General features: G+C 35.1%; 2 protein-coding genes across 4 annotated transcripts in view; one reads left to right on the plus strand and one right to left on the minus strand.

Moving 5' to 3' along the window:
• OGFOD1 (2-oxoglutarate and iron dependent oxygenase domain containing 1) overlaps positions 1-11250 on the plus strand; it is a 29189-nt gene extending 17939 nt beyond the window's left edge. The window contains exons 3-13 of one of the 2 annotated variants that reach the window (XM_074293460.1): positions 654-700; positions 1527-1627; positions 2684-2800; positions 3571-3662; positions 3891-4019; positions 4232-4345; positions 5418-5497; positions 5784-6097; positions 8472-8594; positions 9174-9232; positions 9996-11250. In XM_074293460.1, the coding sequence (XP_074149561.1) occupies positions 654-700; positions 1527-1627; positions 2684-2800; positions 3571-3662; positions 3891-4019; positions 4232-4345; positions 5418-5497; positions 5784-6097; positions 8472-8594; positions 9174-9232; positions 9996-10157 (1338 nt within the window). In that variant the 3' untranslated portion in view covers positions 10158-11250. The remainder of the gene's footprint in view (positions 1-653; positions 701-1526; positions 1628-2683; positions 2801-3570; positions 3663-3890; positions 4020-4231; positions 4346-5417; positions 5498-5783; positions 6098-8471; positions 8595-9173; positions 9233-9995) is intronic. The other variant, XM_074293461.1, reaches the window with a different exon arrangement.
• Positions 11251-21486: 10236 nt separating this feature from the next.
• The window catches only part of BBS2 (Bardet-Biedl syndrome 2), a 42476-nt gene continuing 41659 nt past the window's right edge, over positions 21487-22303 (minus strand). For both annotated transcript variants that reach the window (XM_074293453.1, XM_074293455.1), the window contains exon 17: positions 21487-21962. In XM_074293453.1, the coding sequence (XP_074149554.1) occupies positions 21856-21962 (107 nt within the window). In that variant the 3' untranslated portion in view covers positions 21487-21855. The remainder of the gene's footprint in view (positions 21963-22303) is intronic.

Consider the following 22303-nt stretch of genomic DNA (forward strand, 5'->3'; position numbering starts at 1 on the left):
CAAATCAAAATTGATACTGAATATAATTTTTGGGATATGTTAAACCAGTAAAAAAGAATGCCATTTATGTACAGATACATTTTTGTATGTGTGTGTACACAATTGGAAAATCTCAAAATAGCGTTGTACATTAAAAGAGCAATACTAGTTTTCTTCAGTCTTTCTATAGCAATGATATCAAACGGAAATAGAAAGGAATCCCTGCTGCCCATAAATTGACTTAGAAAACCACAAATTAATATTATCTATGGCTACTTGCCTGTGACTAAAGAGTAATAAGTACCAAGAGTGGAATTTAAACTTGGATCTACCTGATTCTGACAATCATGTTCTTATAATTACAGCTGTCTTCCTAGGTGCTTAAATGTGTTCCAGCACTATTGAGGATACAAAAAAAAGATGAAATAATTCCTGCTCTTACAGAACAAAATATTGAGATTAACATAAGACAGGCAGACAAAAACAATACTTAGGTAATAAGCTAAGTAGTATTGATTTTATGTGCAGAATTCAGAGGAAACCAGTACTTGAGCTCAGACAACTCAGTATTTTCTCTTTTTTAAATTATTTTACCAAAGTTCTTCTGAAAGTAGTATGATTTGCCTGTATAGCTAATGTCTATGAGAACTTTTTTTTTTTTCCATGATCAAAAGTCAGATGATCTGAAGAATAGAGACGAACTTCACATTTCAGCTTTAAGGTAAATTAAATGTCTCTAATATTAGTATCCTTGAGCCCCTTTTTATAAGCCTTAAACTTTAGGGATTAACTGCAGTTCATTTAAAATACTGCATTATTTTTTGGTGTTCTTTTAGAAATATTAGCATTATTTAGAGCATTGTCTCATGATTTACAGCAACCCTCTAGGAAGCATTCTACAGTTAGAGAAGAGAGTCACCAAATAAGTAAGAAGATTAAGGACTTTCCAGATTCAGAAAATTGGAGCTCTTTATTTAATACAAAGGAATTGACCAACTACTGATTTTGACATTTTTCTACGTAGATTATTTGGCTTTTTTAGTGGAATCAGTTAAGAATTGAAAAATATCACAAGAACTAAGGCTATGCTAGAGTGAAAGTTTTGAATTATGTAGACACAGACTTAGTAAAGGAAGCCTTTCCATGAAATTAGTCCATGAAACTAGTCTTACAAATAAATGATAGGGTTTAGGGGATCCATAATTAAGGCTTTGGTTCTATTGCTTTATCCAAAAGGTCTGGTGACTTCAAGATTTCTGAAACATATTGTGACCTATAAAATCTAAACATGTGTACAGTTTTAATGTTGTTGTACTTATTCATGTAATTTTTACAATAAGCCTATTAATGTGATATTTTAATTTAGATTGTTCAAGGATATTTGTGTTTTTTTAAGTCTACTGTATAGCTGAGTAGCCCCCATTAAATTTTAGGAACTTGGTCATTTCTCTGGCCTGTTTCCCTAATTCCAAATAATAACAGCTGAAGTCTAGATTAGGAATACAAAGACTGTATATAATGTGATGATTAATACCTTCACTTTTTAGGAAAGTTCTGTTTGAAGATTTCCGGAGATGGCTTTCTGACATTGTTAAGATTGATTTGGAATCAACCATTGATATCTCCTGTGCTAAGTATGAGTATACAGGTGAGAAAAATGAGAGTTTAAATTTTTAATGGATATTACTCATAAACATACTTAGAGGGAAGCATCATTTTTTTCTTCCACAGGAAAATTCTTATTCCAGTCACTGATAGGTTTCATTTGTTCCCTGTTGCTTATGTATAACTCTGTTAGGGAATGATTTTGTCTCTTCCTATGCTTGTTTTATTACTGTTTATCCATCCTGGGATGGAGGAAAAGAAAAAACCTGAAGTTTAAAAGTAAACTTTATAATGCTCTTCAGGGATAGGACCCATAGGAATCACAGTTGGATAAGGCATTGACAGCCACTCCACTGCCCAATGTCTTATCACTGACTTTTTCCTAGCACTTCTCACTTATAGAGGAGTACTGGATATTGATAGGGTTCAAAAGGTAGGGTGCTATATCAGGGACTGGGAGGATAGAGAGCATTCATGTCTTACATTGAGTACAATAGTGGCAAAGATATTTATAGTTATATATGTTATACAACTACATCCTATTATCTTCATTTTACAAATGAAGAAACAGGTTCTTTGAGGTAAAGGGACTTGCTCATAATCATGAAGCTAGCTAGCGAGATTTAGAGTCAGGATTTAAACCCAAGTTTTCTTGACTAAATCTAGTACTCTTCATTATACCGTGCTGTTATTTTAACTTGATAAAATTCACAATTTCAAAAATAATCATAGTAATAGTTTGTATAGTTCTTTATATTGTGCATTTATTTAGTGCTTTAAGGTTTACAAAGCACTTTCGCAACTATCTCCTTTCATCTTCTCAATAACCTTGGGGAGCTATATTATTCTTGTTTTATAGCTGGAACTGAGACAGACAGATTAAGTGACCCACCTAGGATTACATATCGGTTAAATGTCCAAGGCCATATTTGAACTCATATCTTCCTGTCTTCAGGTCTATCACCCTCTCCATTGGGCCACCTGTCTAGACTAAAGATTAATCTCTGTCACCTAACTAAGCATTAAAATTTAGTATAGATTAGTTGCTATAAATGTATACATGAAATAGCTCTAGGTGCTCAGTTGTATGCCATTGCAGATATCCTGCTATGCCATGATGATGAACTAGAAGGAAGAAGAATTGCTTTCATTCTTTATCTCGTTCCTCCTTGGGATAAGAGCCTTGGTGGTACCTTGGACCTGTATAGTACAGATGGTAAGATTAAAAAAAAAAGAATTCTACATTTCATCTCTCAGTGCTATCATCTGTTTTTCAAAAAGAAACTAGAAAATGTCCTCAGCTTTCACATTTTTGTATGTGACCATTAATCAAGTCTTATTGATTCATTGAGTCACTGAATTAGAAGAGAAATAAATCTATGCTTTGTGAGATGGGAGAAGCTATTTCATTAAATGGACTCCTCCAAAGCTGTTGTATGCACTAGAATTATGATTTTTTTTTTTTAATCCTCTCAAACCACTGAGTTCTGTATGAAGAATGATCATTGTTTTAGGACATGTTACATAGATAATTAGGTAAGTTAAGGTAGAGTCAATCATGTTGATTATTCAGTGCAAAGGTACTAAATAAAAAAATCCCTTTCATACACATGATCACTCCATGTAGTTGGATGTTTTGTATGTGATCAGCAGCCAAGAAGAAAATATTAAAACCAGCTTTCCTCATTTTTGGAAAGATAGTTGTTACTATTTTAACATCTTCAAATCCTAGAATTTAGAAGGACCTTCAATTATTTATTCCAACCCTTTCATTGAAAAATATAGAAAACTGACCCAGAGAGAGGACATGACCTCTTCAGTGTCTTTAAGAACCTGAAGACATAAGATAGGAATAATTGGCAGTTTTCAGGATTTGAAAGATAAAATCATTTTTTCTTCTCCATATAGTTAAGCAAGAAAATAGTAATAGTAATGCTTAATGCTATTTGTGAATTATGCTTGTGGATGTGCTTTCTTCTGGTATAGAACATTTCCAGCCGAAGCAGATTGTTAAGTCTCTCATCCCCTCTTGGAACACCTTGGTTTTCTTTGAAGTGTCTCCAGTATCCTACCACCAGGTAAAGATGGCAAACCACAAATGGACCAGGCTATCAGTGAACATTGATACAACTTAGTGGATACCTATTTTGTACCAACACAAGATTCAGAATGGTTGTTTTCACAAAAGAATGTGTTCTGGGGCATAAACATCTGCACATTTTAAAAAGTAGAATGCATATGCTTTGATGAGTAATCTTTGTAGTTATATCTCTAATACTTACTTGTGCTTGACTTTATTCTTTCAGGTGTCCGAGGTTCTATCTGAAGGAAAATGTCGACTATCCATAAGTGGCTGGTTTCATGGTCCTCCTCAAACAAGACCCTCAAGTTATTTTGAGCCCCTTTTGCCTCGAAGCCTTCACATTCCACGAGATGTAAGAATAAGTTATCTTTATCCAAGTGATTATATCTAATGAATTGTTGAATTTTCTCTACTCTATTATTGACTTTTTTTTTTTCATGTAAAGTACTACAGCATTCACTTATAAATTAGAAGATTTGCAAATAGGTGATAAACCTTACTTTACAGTGCCCCAAACTCTTTGACATGGTAGGCACACCCTTTTTCTTTTCTATTTCTTTGCAGAGTGAAATTTTGTATGAATGGATTAATCCTATCTACATGGACATTGATTCCCAGGCTCAAATACAAGAGGAATTTGAGGAGCGATCTGAAATTCTACTGAAGAAATTTTTCAAGGTGAGTCAAAAAGATATATTCAGTATCTTATTACTTTGCATCTTGTTAATTCTTTTTGAGTCCTATAAGCATAAAATGGCTAGAGGATTAACTAGGTCTTCAAGGAGATTATCTTTTGTGATCTATTTCTGCATTTCTGTAGTTCCATCAAATAATACTAATGTAAGAAAAAAATAGCTTTAGTTTCCTGGGGAATTAAGGTTTTTTTGGTCATTTGCAATGTTCAGATCACTTTCTTTAAATAAACAGTATTTGATATTGCTGTTATCCTTGCACATAAAACTTCCTTCTGTCTTTTTGGTTTTCATACTTTTTTAGTGTTTTTATGTCTTATGGATCCTTAGTAACTTGGTAAGAAATTGGCAGAGGGGGTAAAATTACATTACAATAAATCATAAAAGTCAAGTCTAGAATTAAAAAGGACCTTAGAAAGATAGTGATTTATTTAAGATTACAAAACTAGTTAGAGAGAGAACTGGAACTAAAAATACTGTCTTCTTGACTCAGTCTAGTGAATAGTTTTCCCACTATACCATATAATCCCAAAACACTGTACAAATTATTTGTGTCCTATTGGAATTTTGTTATTAAGCATGGCATAGAGAACTTTTATTCTACAAAAATTTTCATCATAATGATAATGGTTGCAACTAAACTTAGCCATTTTTATCCTTGAGATATTTTAGAGAATTTTATGGAGTGTATTATGCAATTTGTTTTGGGGGGGGGGGTTTGGAGAAGGTTACAGATTAAGGAATTGAAGCAGTTAAGTGACTCACTCAAAATCCCATAAAAGGTGGTATAATTGAATCTAAAATCAATGTTCAGATCCTTGAAATCTGGACTCTTAACTAAATCATTGTGTTTATAAGTCCTCCTAAATCTCATTGACTCAAGGGCAAAACACTGAGTAAAGAACATTTAAACAGGACTTAAAGTCACAAAAACCAAACCCACATTTTTTCAATAAACAAACTTTTTGTATAGCTTAATGGTTGCACATTAGCAAAAAGAATGTGAGATTGTGTCTAATGAAGAATTCTGCTAACTGTTCTGATTACTCATTTTTCAGTCTGAAAAATATGAAGAGATATGTGAAGCTTTGGAAAAAGGAGATGTAGAATGGAGCCAAAGAGGTCCTCCCAACAAAAGGTAGCCTTTTTTGTCCAGAGAGCTTGCCCTTGATTTAATTTCTCCTCTTGTATAATCTTGCTGCTGTTAGTCATAAGATTTTATGAATATGGACCTCATATATACTCAATTGGTATCATGTTAATAAGGATAGCTAATGCCTGCAAAAATGAAATTGTCTCACTTTATAGTTTCTTAGAACTGCTAAAGTTTGGGGGGGAGGTGCTTGATTTGTAACAAGTCTATATAGCCTACATCTTTTTAAGCCTGGGATTGTGATGAATATCTTAAGATTCTTGCTTTTCAGGTTTTATGAAAAAGCTGAAGAAGAGAAGCTTCCAGATATCTTGAGGAACTGCATGGAGTTATTTCGATCAGAGGCCCTCTTCTTGCTGTTGTCCAACTTCACAGGTCTGAAGCTTCATTTTCTAGTCTTTTCAGATGCAGAAGATGAGGAGGAGGAGGAGGAGGAGGAGCACACAAAAGACAACGAAGAAGAAAACAAAGACATTAGCCATGTTCCTTCCAAACCAGAGAACTATCAAGAGGCTAGTGGCCATACAAGCCAACAGAGCAAGATGGAAGCATCCCTACAACCAGAAAAGAAAAAGGCAAAGAATAGTAAGCTGCTCTTGTATTATCTGTCTTTATTTAACATTTGCAAGATCTTAGCAAGTACACAGAATGTAAGAAAAAGATACACCATCTGTCTCAATGAAATGAGCCTCATGTGCAGCTGTAGGAATGTAGGGGTAGAAAACTCAGGATGGCTTCAGCACAAAAATTTTTCTTACATGAAGACAAAAATAATCTTCTGAATAGAAGGAAATTATAGGGGGAGGAATTATGGTGAGAAATAACCTACAAATAAGATTGAGAAGCCAAAGGGAAAAGTAATCTGATTTGAACAAAGCAAAAATAAAATAGAGAAAGGCCTATGGCTTTTTTCTTAATCATAGTATTTGATGATTTCAATTCTAAGGTACATCCTTTTGATATCATTAATTGAGCTCCTACTGCAAAGTCCACTTAGACTTTCAACAACTACTAATCCAGGCTGTGAAAGCCTGCTCCCTATTTCATTCATCTCTTCTTTTCCTTGTGCTTCCATGTATTTATTTTCTTTCCTAAGAAGTTTTCTGTGAAATTTGGTGAGCAAAGTGGCTCTACAGATGAAAGAACAATACCACTTCAAACAAGTACAATTATGGGATTTGGACTTGCCAAAGCTTATCTTCAGGGGAAGTCTGTGGGAAAATACTCCATACATTAGATTTGTTTAAGAAAACAAGTCCTAGGTGATTTTATCCTCAGCCATCTCAAACCTTAATTTGAAGTATAGAACTCATAGGATTTTAGAGTTAGAAGGGACATTGACATCATCTACTCTATTAAAATAACCATAACAACAATAGCAAACTTTTCAGTGCCTGCAGTGGAAAAAACACTATACTAGATGTAGAAATGTAAAAATAAAATAATAGTTTGTATACTTTTGAAGTATTTAGTTTATTTGGGATAAAGTATAAATCACATATACAGGTAACTGTGTAATGCAGTATTGCATGACAGATGGATTCAGTGCAAAAAAGAGTAAGGATGCTGTTGATTAGGACTTCAGGAAATGCTTCATGGAGAAGATGGAAGTTGATTTGAACTTTAAAGGACAAGAGCCAGGAAATAGGAAGAGGATATACCTGGCCTGAGGCCACTTGTATAAGCTAGAGTGCCTGGAAGGTAGCAGTATGTAGGAATATGTTATAAGATCACATCAGATTGTGAAGAGTCTTGAAATTTGAGTATTAGAGCTTGAACTTAGAACACCATAAGAAGTGTAAAGATGTTTGAGGAGTAACAACTACATTTACTTAAATAAGATTATTCTGGCAACTATAAGTTTGGGTTAGAGGTAGGAAGTGGAGGAAGATCGGCCTTTTAGGAGATCATTGTCATCGAATTTTGTAATATTGAGGACTGGGACTGTGGTAATAACAAAAATAAGAGAAAACGTGAAAGATGATATTGATGCAGAATAAACAAAACATGGTAACTAGTTGTAAAAGGGTTAAAAGAATAAAGAGGGGTACTTAGATGGCACAATGGGTAGAGCACCAGCTCTGAAGTCAGGAGAAGCTGAATTCAAATCTGGCCTCAGCCACCTAATACTTCCTAGCTGTATGACCCTGGGCAATTGGCAGAAATAAAGATAGGAAAATTGAAAGAATGAAGGAATAAGAAAGGAAGGAAGGAAAGACTTTTTTTAAAAAGGAGTAAGGAGCCCCAAATTTGCAAACATAGGAGATTGGATAAATAGTGCTACCAAAGACAGAAATGGTAAAAATCCAGAGGAATAGCAATTATAGGAGAAAAGATAATGCACTTAGTTTGGAACATGTTGAAATTGAGATGCCAAGGGAACATAACAAGTTGAAATATCCTGGAGCATCTGGAAATGCAACTATGGAGCCCTAAAAAAGAGGTCACATTAACTGAGGTAGAGATTTGAGATTGTTTTGAATACAGGAGTTGAAGTTTTGAGAATTAATGTTTGGTTAAGAGGAAAATGTAGAGGAAGAAGGATAAAGCTGAATCTCTGAAATATCCATACAGCTAAGAAGCATTGATTGTTGTGTCTAGGGTCTAAAAGAAACAGAGACCTCTAAGTTGTTTTGTACTTTAGAAATGGTATATTGTGTTGAAAGAAATTTGTGTGATCTATAGATGTTAACATTTCTTGGTCTGATCATATGAAAAACAGATTTTGCTCAGGAATTTTAGGTATCATTGATAAATATGGACAGGGATGTTTAAGGGGCAACCTAGAATCTTTTCAGACAAAATAATGCTAATAGTAATTAATTTGCAAATTTTTGATGAGTGTTTTCCCCAGGTGATTTGTTAAGGCTATCCTCTTATCTGACAGGTTATATACCAAGATAATTTCTCTTGTTCTAATTGATTTTCCAGCCATTTTTCTCTTATTGTTCATTCTTAGAATCAAGTGTTCCCACGTGCACCGGAGAGCTGAGGTATTGGAAGAATGGTCATTATACTCTAGTGCATGACACCAAAAATAGTGAATTTGCCTTGGATCTGCTTTTCTACTGTGGTTGTAAAGGTAAGGAGGAGAAAAAATTGGTGCCTTTTTTTGGTGACTTTCAGTCTTATCTGAGGGATACAGTTCTAACTATATGGTAGGGAAATCTCTTAAATCAGGGACTTTTATACACTAGTTTCCACCTTGCTTTGCTGCTTGAATCATGGAATCTGAAAGTTAAAATAGACTTTAGAAGGCAATCTTCCTATCTAATAGAAGATTTGATTGTATAACTTGGAATATGAGAGATGCATCTTCATTTTCTCCCACAAATCCCCTTGTCCCTAAGATATAGCCTTTTCATGTTTTTCCTGATGAGAAACTATTATATTCCTTTAGCTGTTAGATCTGTTTAAATTGGAAATGGACCAAGATGTCAGTAGCAGCAGGAATTCAGGGAAATGAAGAAGATGGTAGTCATAGTTGTTTCAGCCAGAGTAATGAATTTGGTGACTATCTTCCTCCCCTTTTTCTTCATTGGACACATAAAATACACTTATTGGAAACAGTTCAGGAAAGATTAAATATATAATGTAATTGAGATCCAATTGTAAAAGCTTTAATTTTTTGAATACTTTGGGGTTTTATTTCTCTTCAAAGGATGGAAAACAGAATATGGTGGCTTTACTTCCTATATTGCCAGCGGTGAAGATGAAGAGGTGAGGTGCTTTGGTACTTTATTCCTTTTAACTATTGAGGATATTTTAAGAAATAATAATTGCCATTTCTGTAGCACTTTAAGGTATACAAATTGATTTCCCTGCAACTTTGTAAGTTAATTCAAGAATTATCCACCTTTTACAGATTCTGAAATTGTGCTTGGGAAAATTAGATTACTTGATTAAGAGACAGCTTTGATTTATATACAGATCTTCTGACTCCAAAACCAGCATCCTTTCTATTCTGCCTCTTGCTTTATTTTAGAGGCTTGGTTCTTATGAACTCCCTGTTCATATGTGTCTGGGAAATATATCTATGTTTGTTTTTCCTGCTATAGTTTTAGGTCTCTTAAAGGAACACTCGCTATAAAGGAGAAATGCTATAGTATTTGAGTTCACTACTTAGTATTTAACACTCTGATAAATCCAGTGGAAGGTAACATGATAACATTCATGTCCTACCTTACTTTAAGTGGTTTGTAAAGGACATGAACCATATAGTGAAGAGTAAATTCATAACGATTTTGTTTTGTTTTGGTTTTTTTGGTATGTTCTATGAAGTGATGACTGTAAATATATTTTATACCCAGAATAATATCAATCCTTCTACCTCTCCACTGTAGCCCAGAGAAAAAACTTCTAAAGAATTTTAAAATCTTTTACATGATTTATTTTGGAAGCTATTTTGTGCCAAGTCCTGATGTTTGATGAAATGTGGTAGAAGGGGGTGAATTCTAATTATTGCTTTGGTTACCTTTTTTAGCTCCTAACAGTGACTCCAGAAGAGAATTCATTGGCATTGGTTTATAGAGATCGAGAAACTCTAAAATTTGTCAAGCATGTTAACCATCAGAGCTTAGAGCAAAAGAAAACTGGCCAGAATAGAACAGGTTTCTGGGACTTTTCCTTTGTCTACTATGAATGACTGGACTGTTCCAAAGGTAAATGAAAGAAGGATGCTTTGTTGGACCAGAAAGGCTAATGGGATAAGAGCATGGATATAACATATTAATCCTGTTTATCAGGATTTTTAAGAGTTGTGTGCAGAATATTCTATTTAAATAGAGAAGTATATTAAAAATCCATTTTGATTAACCTGAATATTCAACTTGGGATTCTAGTCTTAAAGGACTTATCTCTTGATTTTTATTTTATTATTTTTTTGTTGTTGTTGTTTTTATTTTTTGCTTGGGCAATTGGGGTTAAATGACTTGCCCAGGGTCACACAGCCAGGAAGTATTAAGTGTCTGAGGCCAAATTTGAACTCAAGTCCTCCTGACTTCAGATCTCTTGATTATTTTTAAAAGGAATAATGGAGGGCTTTTTCAATTTTCATCATCAGTACATACTTTGGTGATTATTTGCCTCAATAGAACTTAACAAAATTGTTATCCTTTCCAAATTAGTATATATATATCACTCCAGACTCTGATAATTTTTTTTTTTGTTATTATCCTGTCAACAAGCACTTGAGCAAACATTTATTTAATTCCTAATATATACTGTATTGTACTATACTAGGCTCAGAGATTAGTTCCAGTCCTCAAGGATTTCATATACAAGTGTATAAATAAAAGGAGTACAAAGGAATGGTGTGCTTTTCAGCTTTGAGTTGAGTTTCTGGCATGATTTAATAAATCTAATAGTTATTCCTGCTGCATGTGTGAGCATTTGATATTAGATTGGAGGAAGTGGTCATCCTACATTAAAATTGTTATCATCATGATTACTATCATCATTATTACTAAAGAGATCCTGAAAATATTTCAGTCTATAATTCCCATCTTATTTATTTTATTTATTTATTTTTTTTTTAAGAAAGCTTTATTTTAAGGAGATTATGGATATCCCTGCTACACTCATTTTTAGAATTCACCCACAGTTTTCTGTAGTTAATGGTTTTTAGATAATTTGATTATTATGAATGAGCTTCACTACACTGAACAAATTGTATTTGATTACCATTGTTACACTTGACTCCTTATATAAGTAATAAAATATTAAAATTTTTGACTCAATTTTTAAAAATAGTTATATCATAAGAGAAAGTAGATATTTGTAGATGGTACATCTTGTTTTTCTAATCTCTTCTGTGGAAGCCTAATTAGAGAAAGAGACCCATTTTCTAAATTTCTAAATTTTTTCTTTTGTCTTTGGGACAAATATCTTTCATATTGTTTATCCTTAAAGTTTTTTAAAAATCTAACTTTTCTTTCTACTTTCTATTTCCATGTTTTGATAGCTCTAATAAGGATTATCATAGCATATGGGGCTGGAAGAGACCCTTAGAGATACTGATCTGTTGGTTTTTAGACTTTTTGTTCATGGTACAGTGTTTTTGTTTAATAGTATTTTTTTTTTCGAGATTATATGTCAAAACAATTTTTAGCATTTATTTTCACAAGATTTTGAGTTCCAAAATATTCTTTCTTCCTTTACTCCTCTCTTTTTAAAATGGTAGACAATTTGATATATGTAATATATCAAATATATATGTTATGTATGTTCAATTATGTAAAAAATATTTCCATAGTTAGTCACAATTTTAAAGAAGCAGCAAATCAAAAGGGGAAAAACACCATGAAAAAAATTAGGTAAGTGAAGAACATATGTTTCAGTTTGCATTCAGAGAGTATCAGTTATTTTATCTGGATATGAATAGCATTTTCCATCATGAGTCCTTTGTATTCGTCTTGGATCATTGTGTTGCTGAGAAGAGCTAAACCATTTATAGTTGTTCATCATACATTGTTAATATTGGGTACATTATTTTCATCAGTTCATACAAATCTTTGCAGGTTTTTCTAAAATCTGCTTGCTCATCATTTTTTTGCACAGTAATATTCCAGTACATTCATATACCACAGTTTTTTCAGTCATTCCCCATTTGATGGGCATCCCCTCAATTTCCAGTATTCTGCCACCACAAAAAGGATTTCTATAAATATTTTTGCACATATAGGTCCCTTTCCCTTAGTGGTATTGCTGAATGAAAGTCACAGTTTGGTTGTCCTTTGGATAATAGTTTCAAATTGCTCTCCAGAATTGTTGGTTCAGTTCATAACCTCCTTACTGCTGTTTCCCCTAGAAGATATAGTCCATCATTTTCCCCTCTCAAGGAGTTCAAATGCCAAATTCATTTGGGACAAAGGGACAAAAGTCTCATCTTCTGGAGTTGCTTCATGCTAATAAGAGAAGTAGAGCTGTCCCTGTCTAGTGGGGTCCAGAATGAGGAGGGGGAGGCAAGAGGGCGGCAGCAGCATCCAGAGTGTCATAATCAGTTAGCTGATGGTAATCAGGGTGAACAAATAGTTGGAAGTTCAGATCTTGGAGTCTGGAGGAAACATCTTGCAAGAAGGTTAAAAATGCAGGAGCTAAATATGAGTAACAAAAGAATAATTAAAAGTAGAGTTAATATGGAGGTTCCTACGGACAGTAATCAGCAACCCCACCCAGAGGAAGACGTGGGGGGGTAAACAAGGCTATGAATGTCTTGCATCCAGACAATTTATCCTTAAATACCAAAAATATACCAAAAAAACATTTCCCCCAAATCCCTGTTTTTGTCTCCTCAAAGGAGTAGGTGTAATGAGTAGAATGGTGGCATTATACACAGTGAATGGAGTATTCAAGGGGTCTAGAGTGCAAGCACCATGTTTAAAAAGCCTTAAGCCTTGGATAGAGAGAGTGACATGCAGAGTGGAAACAATAATTAATCTTAAATGATGTTGCTCTCCTTTAGCAAAAACCTCTGAGCCTTATAAGTCTTATAAGGGAAGGCTTTTACCCAGTTAGTAAAGGTGTCAACAAAAAAAAAAAAAATAGTTTGAAGCTCCTACAAGAGTGCATATGTAAAATCCATCTGCCAGATCTCCCCTGGGTATGTTTCCCCTCTCCAGAATAGGCTTCAAGATGGGGGTGGTTTAATAGCCATTTTAGAATTTACTTGGACGCAAACTGGGCAGATCTGACAGATCTGTTTAGTTGTTTTTTCTAGCTTGTGACCCATGTGAAAATAGGTTTCACAAGGGATTGGAGAGCATTGTTTCCCAAGTGAGTAGCTTAGTGTAGACCAGAGAAAAATTTCCACTAGCTGGCCTCTGGGATTAGAAGCTGTCCTGAAGGTGTTTGAAACTACCCAGAAGGAGGAAAGGTGTATTTCCTTTATTTTATTTTATTTTTTTGTCTTATAATTATTGTTATCATTATTAAGGCTTTTTATTTGCAAAATATATGCTTGGGTAATTTTTCAACATTGATCCTTGCAAAACCTTGTGTTCCAAATTACTCCCTCCTTCCCCCCATCCCCTCCCCTACCTGGCAGGTAATCCAATACATGTTAAATATGTTAAAATATAATGTTAAATCCAATATATATGTACATATTTATACAACTACTACATATTTATACAATTACCTTGCTACACAAGAAAAATTAGATGAAGAAGGAAAAAAAGCTGAGAAAGAAACAAAATGCAAGCAAACAACAGAAAGAGTGAAAATGCTACGTTGTGGTCCACACTCAGTTCTCACAGGCTCTCTGTGTCCCCTTTCTTAAGCAGGGGCTTGTTCCTAGGAGCTATGAGAGAGTGTAGGAGTTTCAGAGTTGGAGAATTAAAGATGCCATGGCCAGGGGCAAACAGGCAACAGCAGGGGCTGCTGAATCTGCAAGCCTCTTTCCCTTAGCCTGAAGTAAATCCCCCTTCTAGTGGCCTTTATAAAACATAACAAAAACTTCTCTAAATCTGTGGATAGCTTGCAGTAATTATAGAATTTCCCCTGCATACTTAGTAGGGAATCTGTTTCTTACTGTCAAAATTTTCCCTTTTTTTCCATATAGCACCATGAGCATGAAAGACATAATTGGAGTCAGTATAGATGTTCACTCTCATTCTAAAACTCCGAACCTGGTGGGAGGTTAGAATCTCCAATGATTGGCTTAGAGTAAGTTTAGAGACTTCCTCTGTTAGGATGAGGCAGCCATTGCTCTAAGGTAGGAGGGTTACCCCAAAGATACCAAATTTCTTAGAGAAGTAAACAATGGTCTGGAATGGGATCCCAGGGCCTAAGTCACCTAGCACCTGGCCCTGCCTTCCATCAACATACAGAACTGGGAAACTGAGTCAGAAGAATCTGACCTTGAATAGAGGCTAAGGTGGCCCTCCCAGCTCTTGCCCAGATAAAACATCTATGACAATTCAGGAAGGCATTCCTCTGAGTAACTTAATGGCATTTCTCTCCAATGGTGAGCATTTAAATTCAAAACTCAAAAGAATATCAGTTACAGTCCCAAGAGATTTTATCTCTGCAATTCTACTAATCGCAGGTTAGGGCTAATTATTATTTTTTTTGTTTACCAGGATTTACATAGGAGATTTTATTTAACATGTTTTATATTTTTAAACTCATCCTGGGTCAAAAGATCAATCATTAAACACATTAGTAAACACATTCCTTGTTTAAGAACTATATATCCTAAACAGGCTTATTTCTCAGAGCTGATGACCTTGCTTTACCCTGATGGTTTCAAGAAAACTGGAAAACTTACAAATTAAAGGGAGCTGACAGAAACCCTAGGGAAGGGGCTATTCTTAGTGTTTTCATGAACTGTGCTATTTGATACCTTCCCCTACTATGAAGGGGGAAAAAGGTGTTGCACACCTTATTCTTGTAGGTGAACTGATAAGGCTTTCATCTCATCCCTCTTGTTCCACACACATTAATTACTAATTTTAAGTTTGACATGATGAAAATAGCTCCAAATAACTAAGTTAGCAATTTTAGAATTTTCCTAAGTAAAAATAAAATAATCTTAGCTATAATTTCCTATTAGTTTTCTAGCAAAGGTGAAAATGCCTAATTCCCCATATTACATTTGCAAAACATTATAAAATGGGATTAACAAGGCTAAATAAACTTTCCACCTTCTTTTAGTTGACAGGGCCTCAGAAGTCTGACTCTAGATAACTCAAAAGCAGGCTGTTGCCATAGTTTTAGAAGTAGTGAACTACTTTTCTGTTTTCCTAAAGTTCCCAAACTCTTAAATCTTCTGTTAACAGTATCAGTGCAAATAGATTTTTAGTGGGCTTTTATTAGAGTTCTGTTAAAACTGCTTTTATTATATCTCAAATAACAAATTTCACTGAACTGAACATATTTTCTTTCTCTCCTCACCCCTTTGTCCATGTATCCCTGCTGCAGTCAGGGAAAGAGAGAAGGGGGAAAAAAGAGAAAATTTCTTTCCTCTATGCACTATCTTCCCAGTTCTGGAGACTTAATTTAATTGAATTTGCTTCCAAATTATTTTGCACAGAAATCATTTATCTTGACACTGGCATCCTATGTTGGTCACATCTAAAAGCTCATGTAAAGTTATCAAATATGAAGCATTTAAATACAATGTAGCAGTTTCATTTAGCATATGTTTTATGTTAAGCATTTTTGCAATCCTGTGATCTTCAAAACAACTGTTATTATATCTATATATCAGAAAACTGGGCAGAGATAATTTGCCGTAAATTACATAGCTAATACATATCCACAACTGAGATCATGAAGGGCTTCCCAAATGCAGAGGCTGACTGGCTTTCTCACCTCACACTGTCATGCTGGTTGGTGCCAGGGGAACCCAGATTCCTCCCAGACAGAACCTGCTGAAGGCTGGGGTGACTAGTGCCAGGATCTCTCTTTGATGGTAGTTTCGGTGCCAGGGTTCAGGGAATGCTGACCATGGAGCTGGACCCCAACTCCATCTCCATTCCCCTCTCCTGGGTTGGGAAGGTGTTTCGACAAAGTTGTGTGGGGTTTCAGTGGCTGTGCTGCTTCCCCTATTTCTATAGGTGAAGCAGAATTTTAGTTTCCCTACATTTCCTTAGCATTTTTTCCTCCCCTGAGGCTGGGGTTAAGTGACTTGCCCAGGGTCACACAGCTAGAAAGTGTTAAGTATTTGAGACCAGATTTGAACTCAGGTCCTCCTGAATTCAGGGCTGGTGCTCTATCCACTGCACCACTTAACTGCCCCCAGCATTCTCTTTTCTTAATCTGATCTGAGTTAAGAGGAGTTAGCAAACAGAAGGACTTGGGCTATATTGCTCTTATTAGCAATCCCCACAACTGAAATAGATATAGTCAGGACTCCAGGAAGTAGAATGGAGAGGGTCCCTTAATACCTTCTGGGATGCTTTACCAAAGGAACAGAAAGGAGCTTCAGACAAGAAAGAGTTAACAAAATGTTGCTATTTACCTAGTTTTTCCTTTTTCTTTTCTTTCAGAATGGAGTAAATTCCTGGAATTATTCCCAGTGTCTCAGAAATTTTTCTTGCAATCTTAAAATGACTAATTGCCAAACTTCTTAATCATTGCTCTCAAAATTTTTAGAATCTGCAAAACTGTTATTTTCATTTCAATTAACTAACTTTATTTCGATAGCCCCCAGCTTGGCCAGAGCTGAGATCCACAGAAAAAAGTTAGGCTTTTCCCATTTTAAGGTGGGAGTCAAAGATGTTAAGGAATCTTCTCAGCATTCTAACTACAGCATAGAATTTTTTTGCTTGCTGCTTGCATTTTAAATCTTTCTAGCTAACAAAATCTAGCTCACAGAACAAACGTGACAAAGATTGACAAAGATATTCAGCACAAAGATGCAGACACAGACAAAATGACATGAAAGAGGACTGTCCCATCTTTGCCAAAAGCCATAACATTTCTTTGCCAAAAGCTGGCATCCCAGCTAAGGTAGGTTAGCTGGACAGTATAAGTCAGCATACCTGGGTCTGATTTGTGGAACTGAAATATACATGCCACCATGAAAATTTACATGAGAGTTACTGAAAAAGACTCCTGAAGAAAAGTATGATAGTCACTTTTCTTGGAGACAGAAGAAAGAATTCAGAAGATCTAATGGTTTTATTTAATTAAGTATATCCCCTCTCCCAAAAAAAGTTTATTCACTTTAAATGACTAAAAATCAATAATCTCTCCCTAAGTAGTGGAGACTCCAGCATGAATATTTAGAGAAAAGCCAAGTTATAAAGGAACACATTAATAAGATAAGCCTGTGCCCAAATGGTTCAGAATGCTAATATGACTTCAGAAAAACAAGTGGAATAGCATCTTGCCTCTCTTAAAGCTCTGTCTACAAGCATTTTTTCAGGTAAATGACTAAATTTAGAAATGTCTAAAAAACAGGATTATAGGTTTATTCCTAGAAAGATCCTTAGAAGTTACCTCCTCCAAACTAATCATTGTGTAGATGAGAAAACTGAAGTCCAGAAGAATTATGATGCAGAGGCACCAACATAGAAGAACCAAGTACTGTTTATGATAAACAGTAGGACCATTTTGGTTGAAATCTAGAATGCATGAAAGATTCTTAGGTATGATGAGCCTGGAAAGGTAAGTTGGGGGCCAGGTTGGTAAGGGCTTTAAACATCAAACCAGTTTTACATTTGATCTTAGAAGTAATTGGGAACCACCAAAATTTACTAAATAGGAGTGATGTCACAGGTAACATTTATACTTTAGGAAAATCCCAGCAATGTGCAAGATACAATGGAATTAAGCAAAGACTGTCAAGTACATGTAGGATATAGAAATTATCCAGGCCAAGAGGTGATAAGGCTAAACTAGGTAGGTACTCATATTATGAAAAGGAGTCTAAACCATAGGCTCCTACTGGGCATTGTCCTGGACCTTCTCTCTATATATACTTGATTTCATCAGCTCCCAAGATTTGAGTTTTTCTATGCTTATCCATATCTAATCCGTTGTCAAGGTCTGTCAATTTCACCTCTGTAACTCCCTTTTCTTGTATCTGACCCTGCCACCACTTTAGTTCAGCCCCTAATCACTATTGCCATGGACCATCATGTACTATGATAGTAGCCTCCTAGCTGGTCTGCCTGTCTTAAGCCTTCCTAATACATTTCAATTAGCTGTCAAAGTGATTTTCCTACAGAATAAATTTCATTGACTTTCACATTATCTCCAGGATAAAAAAAATGCTTTTCAAGTCCCTTTCAAAATCCTTCATTACTTCTCCTCATTCCACTTCCAGGATTCTTAACACTTTTACCACCTCTCCTAACATGTATTCTTCATTCCATTGACTCTAACCTCTTTGTATATTCCTTGAACAAGACACTTATCTGCCAATTCTTAAGCATTTTTACTGGTTGTTTCCCAATTCCTCCCCTCCCCCAGTGCCTGAAATACTCTGCCTCCTGGCTTTCTTAAATTTTCAACAAATAGCCCAACTTCTGCAAAAAGACTGTGCTGATCCATATTAGTTCATTTGCCTTCCTTTTTGGGTATTTGTCTTTTCACATTAGATTATAACTCTTTAAAGAGCGTAATGATTAGAGACAAGTTCTGGAGGTATGAATAAGATTTGGACAATCATTGGATACTTAAGAGTAAGTGAAAGTGAATTACAGATGAGACAAAAAATACAAATCTTTGATGCATTCAACAGAAACAGGGTAGTTTGAAAAAGAAGTAAGTGGCAGGGTCAAGATTCAAATCCAGGTCCTCTCAAAACCAGCCACAACTAAAGGGAAAAAGTTACTAACTTAAATTAGGTCAAACAAAAAGTTGGATCTTGGAAGACCTAGATTGTTATTAGCTTTAGTCTCAGGTACAGTCATTAATCTTTCCTTGCCTCTTTCTCCATCTATAAAATAGGTATAATTATATCTTCTTTCTCCAGGAGGAGAGAAAAATAACAGTGAAAGTGCTTTCACCTTATAAGTAGAAGTATGCGATATAAAAGCGAATTATAATATACTCAAAAATGTCCCTATTCTAAAAGTTCATATATAGTATAATATGGATGATAAATAAAAGGAATCATTTAGGTAGACATGTGAGGGGCAAATTTGACTTCCCTCAAAACTGCTCAGGAATGAGTTGACCATTTGGTACAATTTCAATGTTAAACTTGTTAAATCTAATTAGAACAATTTGTGAGTGCCCTAAATGAGTGTTTAATGAGGCAAATGATCTCTAGCCTCACTTCATATGAAGGAGACAACTTCTCATATAATTGTATATTTAAAACCAGATTTCACATAAAAAGATACATAACCATAGTACATACAACTTTCTCCAAGAAATAAATTGCTGATAAAAAATATTAAGAGCAATCGGTACTGACATGGAGGTAGTAGGAGTGAAAGTCAGCTTGGATAGCAGATAGAGTTGTTACAGATAAAATCCAATAAAGGTCGACCAAAGCACATTCTCTGCAAACAAGGTAACAGTTTATTCATAGAGCATCAAAACTATTTATAAAAGGGTTAACAGCTTGCCTCAGTTTCTAGCCAAAGAGAAAAGACGGGGTGTGAAGCTTATAGGCATAGGGTATTACAAATCACTATTGATCAGAGAAATGTAAATTAAGACAACTCTACCACTACACGCCTCTCAGATTGGCTAAGATGACAGGAAAAGATAATGTTGAATGTTGGAGGGGATGTGGGAAAACTAGGACACTGATACATTGTTGGTGGAGTTGTGAATGGATCCAACCATTCTGGAGAGCAATTTGGAACTATGCTCAAAAAGTTGTCAAACTGTACATACCCTTTGATCCAGCAGTATTACTACTGAGCTCATATCCCAAGGAGATCTTAAAGGAGGGAAAGGGACCTGTATGTGTCAAAATGTTTGTGGCAGCCCTTTTTGTTGTGGCCAGAAACTGGAAATTGAATGGATGCCCATTAATTGGAGAATGGCTGAATAAATTATAGTATATGAATGCTATGGAATATTATTGTTCTGTAAGAAATGACCAGATGAATACAGAAAAGCTTGGAGAGACTTACATGAACTGATGCTGAGTGAAATGAGCAGAACCAGGAGATCATTTTATACTTCAACAACAATACTGTATGAGGATGTATTCTGATGGAAGTGGATATCTTCAACATAGAGAAGATCCAATTCAGTTCCGATTGATCAATGATGGACAGAGGTAGGCTACACCCAGAGAAGGAACACTGGGAAATGAATGTGGACTACTTGCATTTTTGTTTTTCTTCCCAGGTTATTTTTATGTTCTGAATCAGATTTTTCTTGTGCAACAAGAGAACTGTTCAGATCTGTACACATAAGTTGTATTTAAGTTATACGTTAACATGTTTAACATGTATGGGACTGCCTGCTACCTAGGGGAGGGGGTGGAGGGAGGAAAGGGAAAAGTTGGAACAGAAAAGTTGCAAGGGATAATGCTGAAAAATTACCCATACATATGTTATGTCAATAAAAAGCTATTAAAAAAAAAGTTACCAAAAACAAAAAAAGAAAAACTTATAGGCATAGAACAAAGAACAGAATAGGATAGGTGAGAAAATCATGCCATTGTTTATGAGATGATTGGGAACATCATGGGAATGAGGAGGGATCATGAATGGTTAAATTAAGGAAGGCAAGCACATGCATGCCATTCCTCTGCAATGAATAAATGCTTTGGGAATTTGTGGGACCCAGCTGCATGCATTGATAATGGACAAAAAGAGACAGGCGCCTGAGAATGAAATTACCCTTAATTGGCAAGGATGAGGCCTCTCTTTTTTTGGGGGGCAAGGTAATTGCGGTTAAGGGACTTGCCCAGTGTCACTCCGGAATTCTGAGCTAGTGCTTGCTTTGCTGTGCCATCTACCTGTCCCCTGTCTGTCCATTCAAGGAAAGCACAGAGATGTCAAGGAGTTTCTAGAGACATGAAATTAAGTTTCCTGGGCATGAAATGGATTTGCTGGTTGTGCTATGAGGTAACAATTCCCTAAGAGTTGAAGTATTTTATAAGGGCACTGAATCTCTTAAATAACTCAAAGTTTTCTTTTAACTTTGAGTCTAATTTAAGAGGGAGACAACTTCTGTACTCATGAGCTTCTACATTCAGGCAGAAAAATGGCTGACATTGTAAATTACAAAATATAATGTTTTTTAAATAAAATCAATAAAATCAAGATTAATTTTCAGAGCTAGCTCTCCTAGAGAAAGAAGGCCTGAAATCAAGTCCCACTTGTGGTAAATTCCAATTGTATGACCCTGGAAAAGTCACTTAACCTCTGAATGTCCCCAAATAACTCTCAGAATTTCAATTGCAGAAGTTATTTTGATAATTTTAAACCTAAGAGCTTCTATAATTGAGATTCCAAACACAATTTTAATAATTATAATGGAAGCAAATACATGTTAAGTCTTAGAAACAAAAGCACTAAGATTTTCAAGTAACCAGAACACACACAAAGGTACTTTTTAATTTTAATAAAAATTGGATATAGCTATAAAAAAGTTAACATTTTTTAAGATAACAATTTCATGAAAAAATTCTCTATAAGCAACTAGTTTCAAAATAGTCCTATCAGTTTTCATTCTCCTACATACTGATCTTGTATTCTTCTAAAAGAAGATGGAGCATTTAAAAGTAGAAAATGCAAACATTTTTCAGCAATGGTGCTTCACAAGTGAAATGTGGGCACGGGTTCACTTTGTGTTTCATAATCATGGCATGTTAAGATTTCCTTAAATGTTCAGTCCTTTAGGGTTAATTTGAAAGAGGGCCTAAGGTAAAAAGCTCCAACACTCCCAATGACTGATACCATTTCATCACCTTTGACCTCTCACGACGAAGCTGTACCCACACGCATTATCCTGAATAGCATGTTGAGATTGTTACTCCGAATTGCATCTCGACAAGCACTAACTACCTGGTTCTTTGGTTTTCCAACTGCAAAAAGAAAAAAGTTGTTATTAAAGAACATGAGCCTTTAGATCAAAAGATCCCATTTTAAGGTAAAGACAAAATTGGGAAGTCTAATAAGATTTAACATCTGAAAGGACCTTCCTTAGAGACATATAGCCCAACTTCTTTTATACATTAGGACACTCAGTTCCAAGAAGATGCACTAATTTGAGCAAAGTAAGAATGAGGGACAGTGCCATTACTAGAACCTAAGTTTTACTCCAAGTCTAGTGCTCCTTTCCTTATGCCAAAGTACCTAATAAAGATTGTGTGATGAAAAACTAACAATTATCATAGGACTTACTTGAAATCAGAAAATACCTAAC

Source organism: Sminthopsis crassicaudata, chromosome 2 (assembly GCF_048593235.1).
Source record: "Sminthopsis crassicaudata isolate SCR6 chromosome 2, ASM4859323v1, whole genome shotgun sequence".
NCBI lineage: Eukaryota > Metazoa > Chordata > Mammalia > Dasyuromorphia > Dasyuridae > Sminthopsis > Sminthopsis crassicaudata.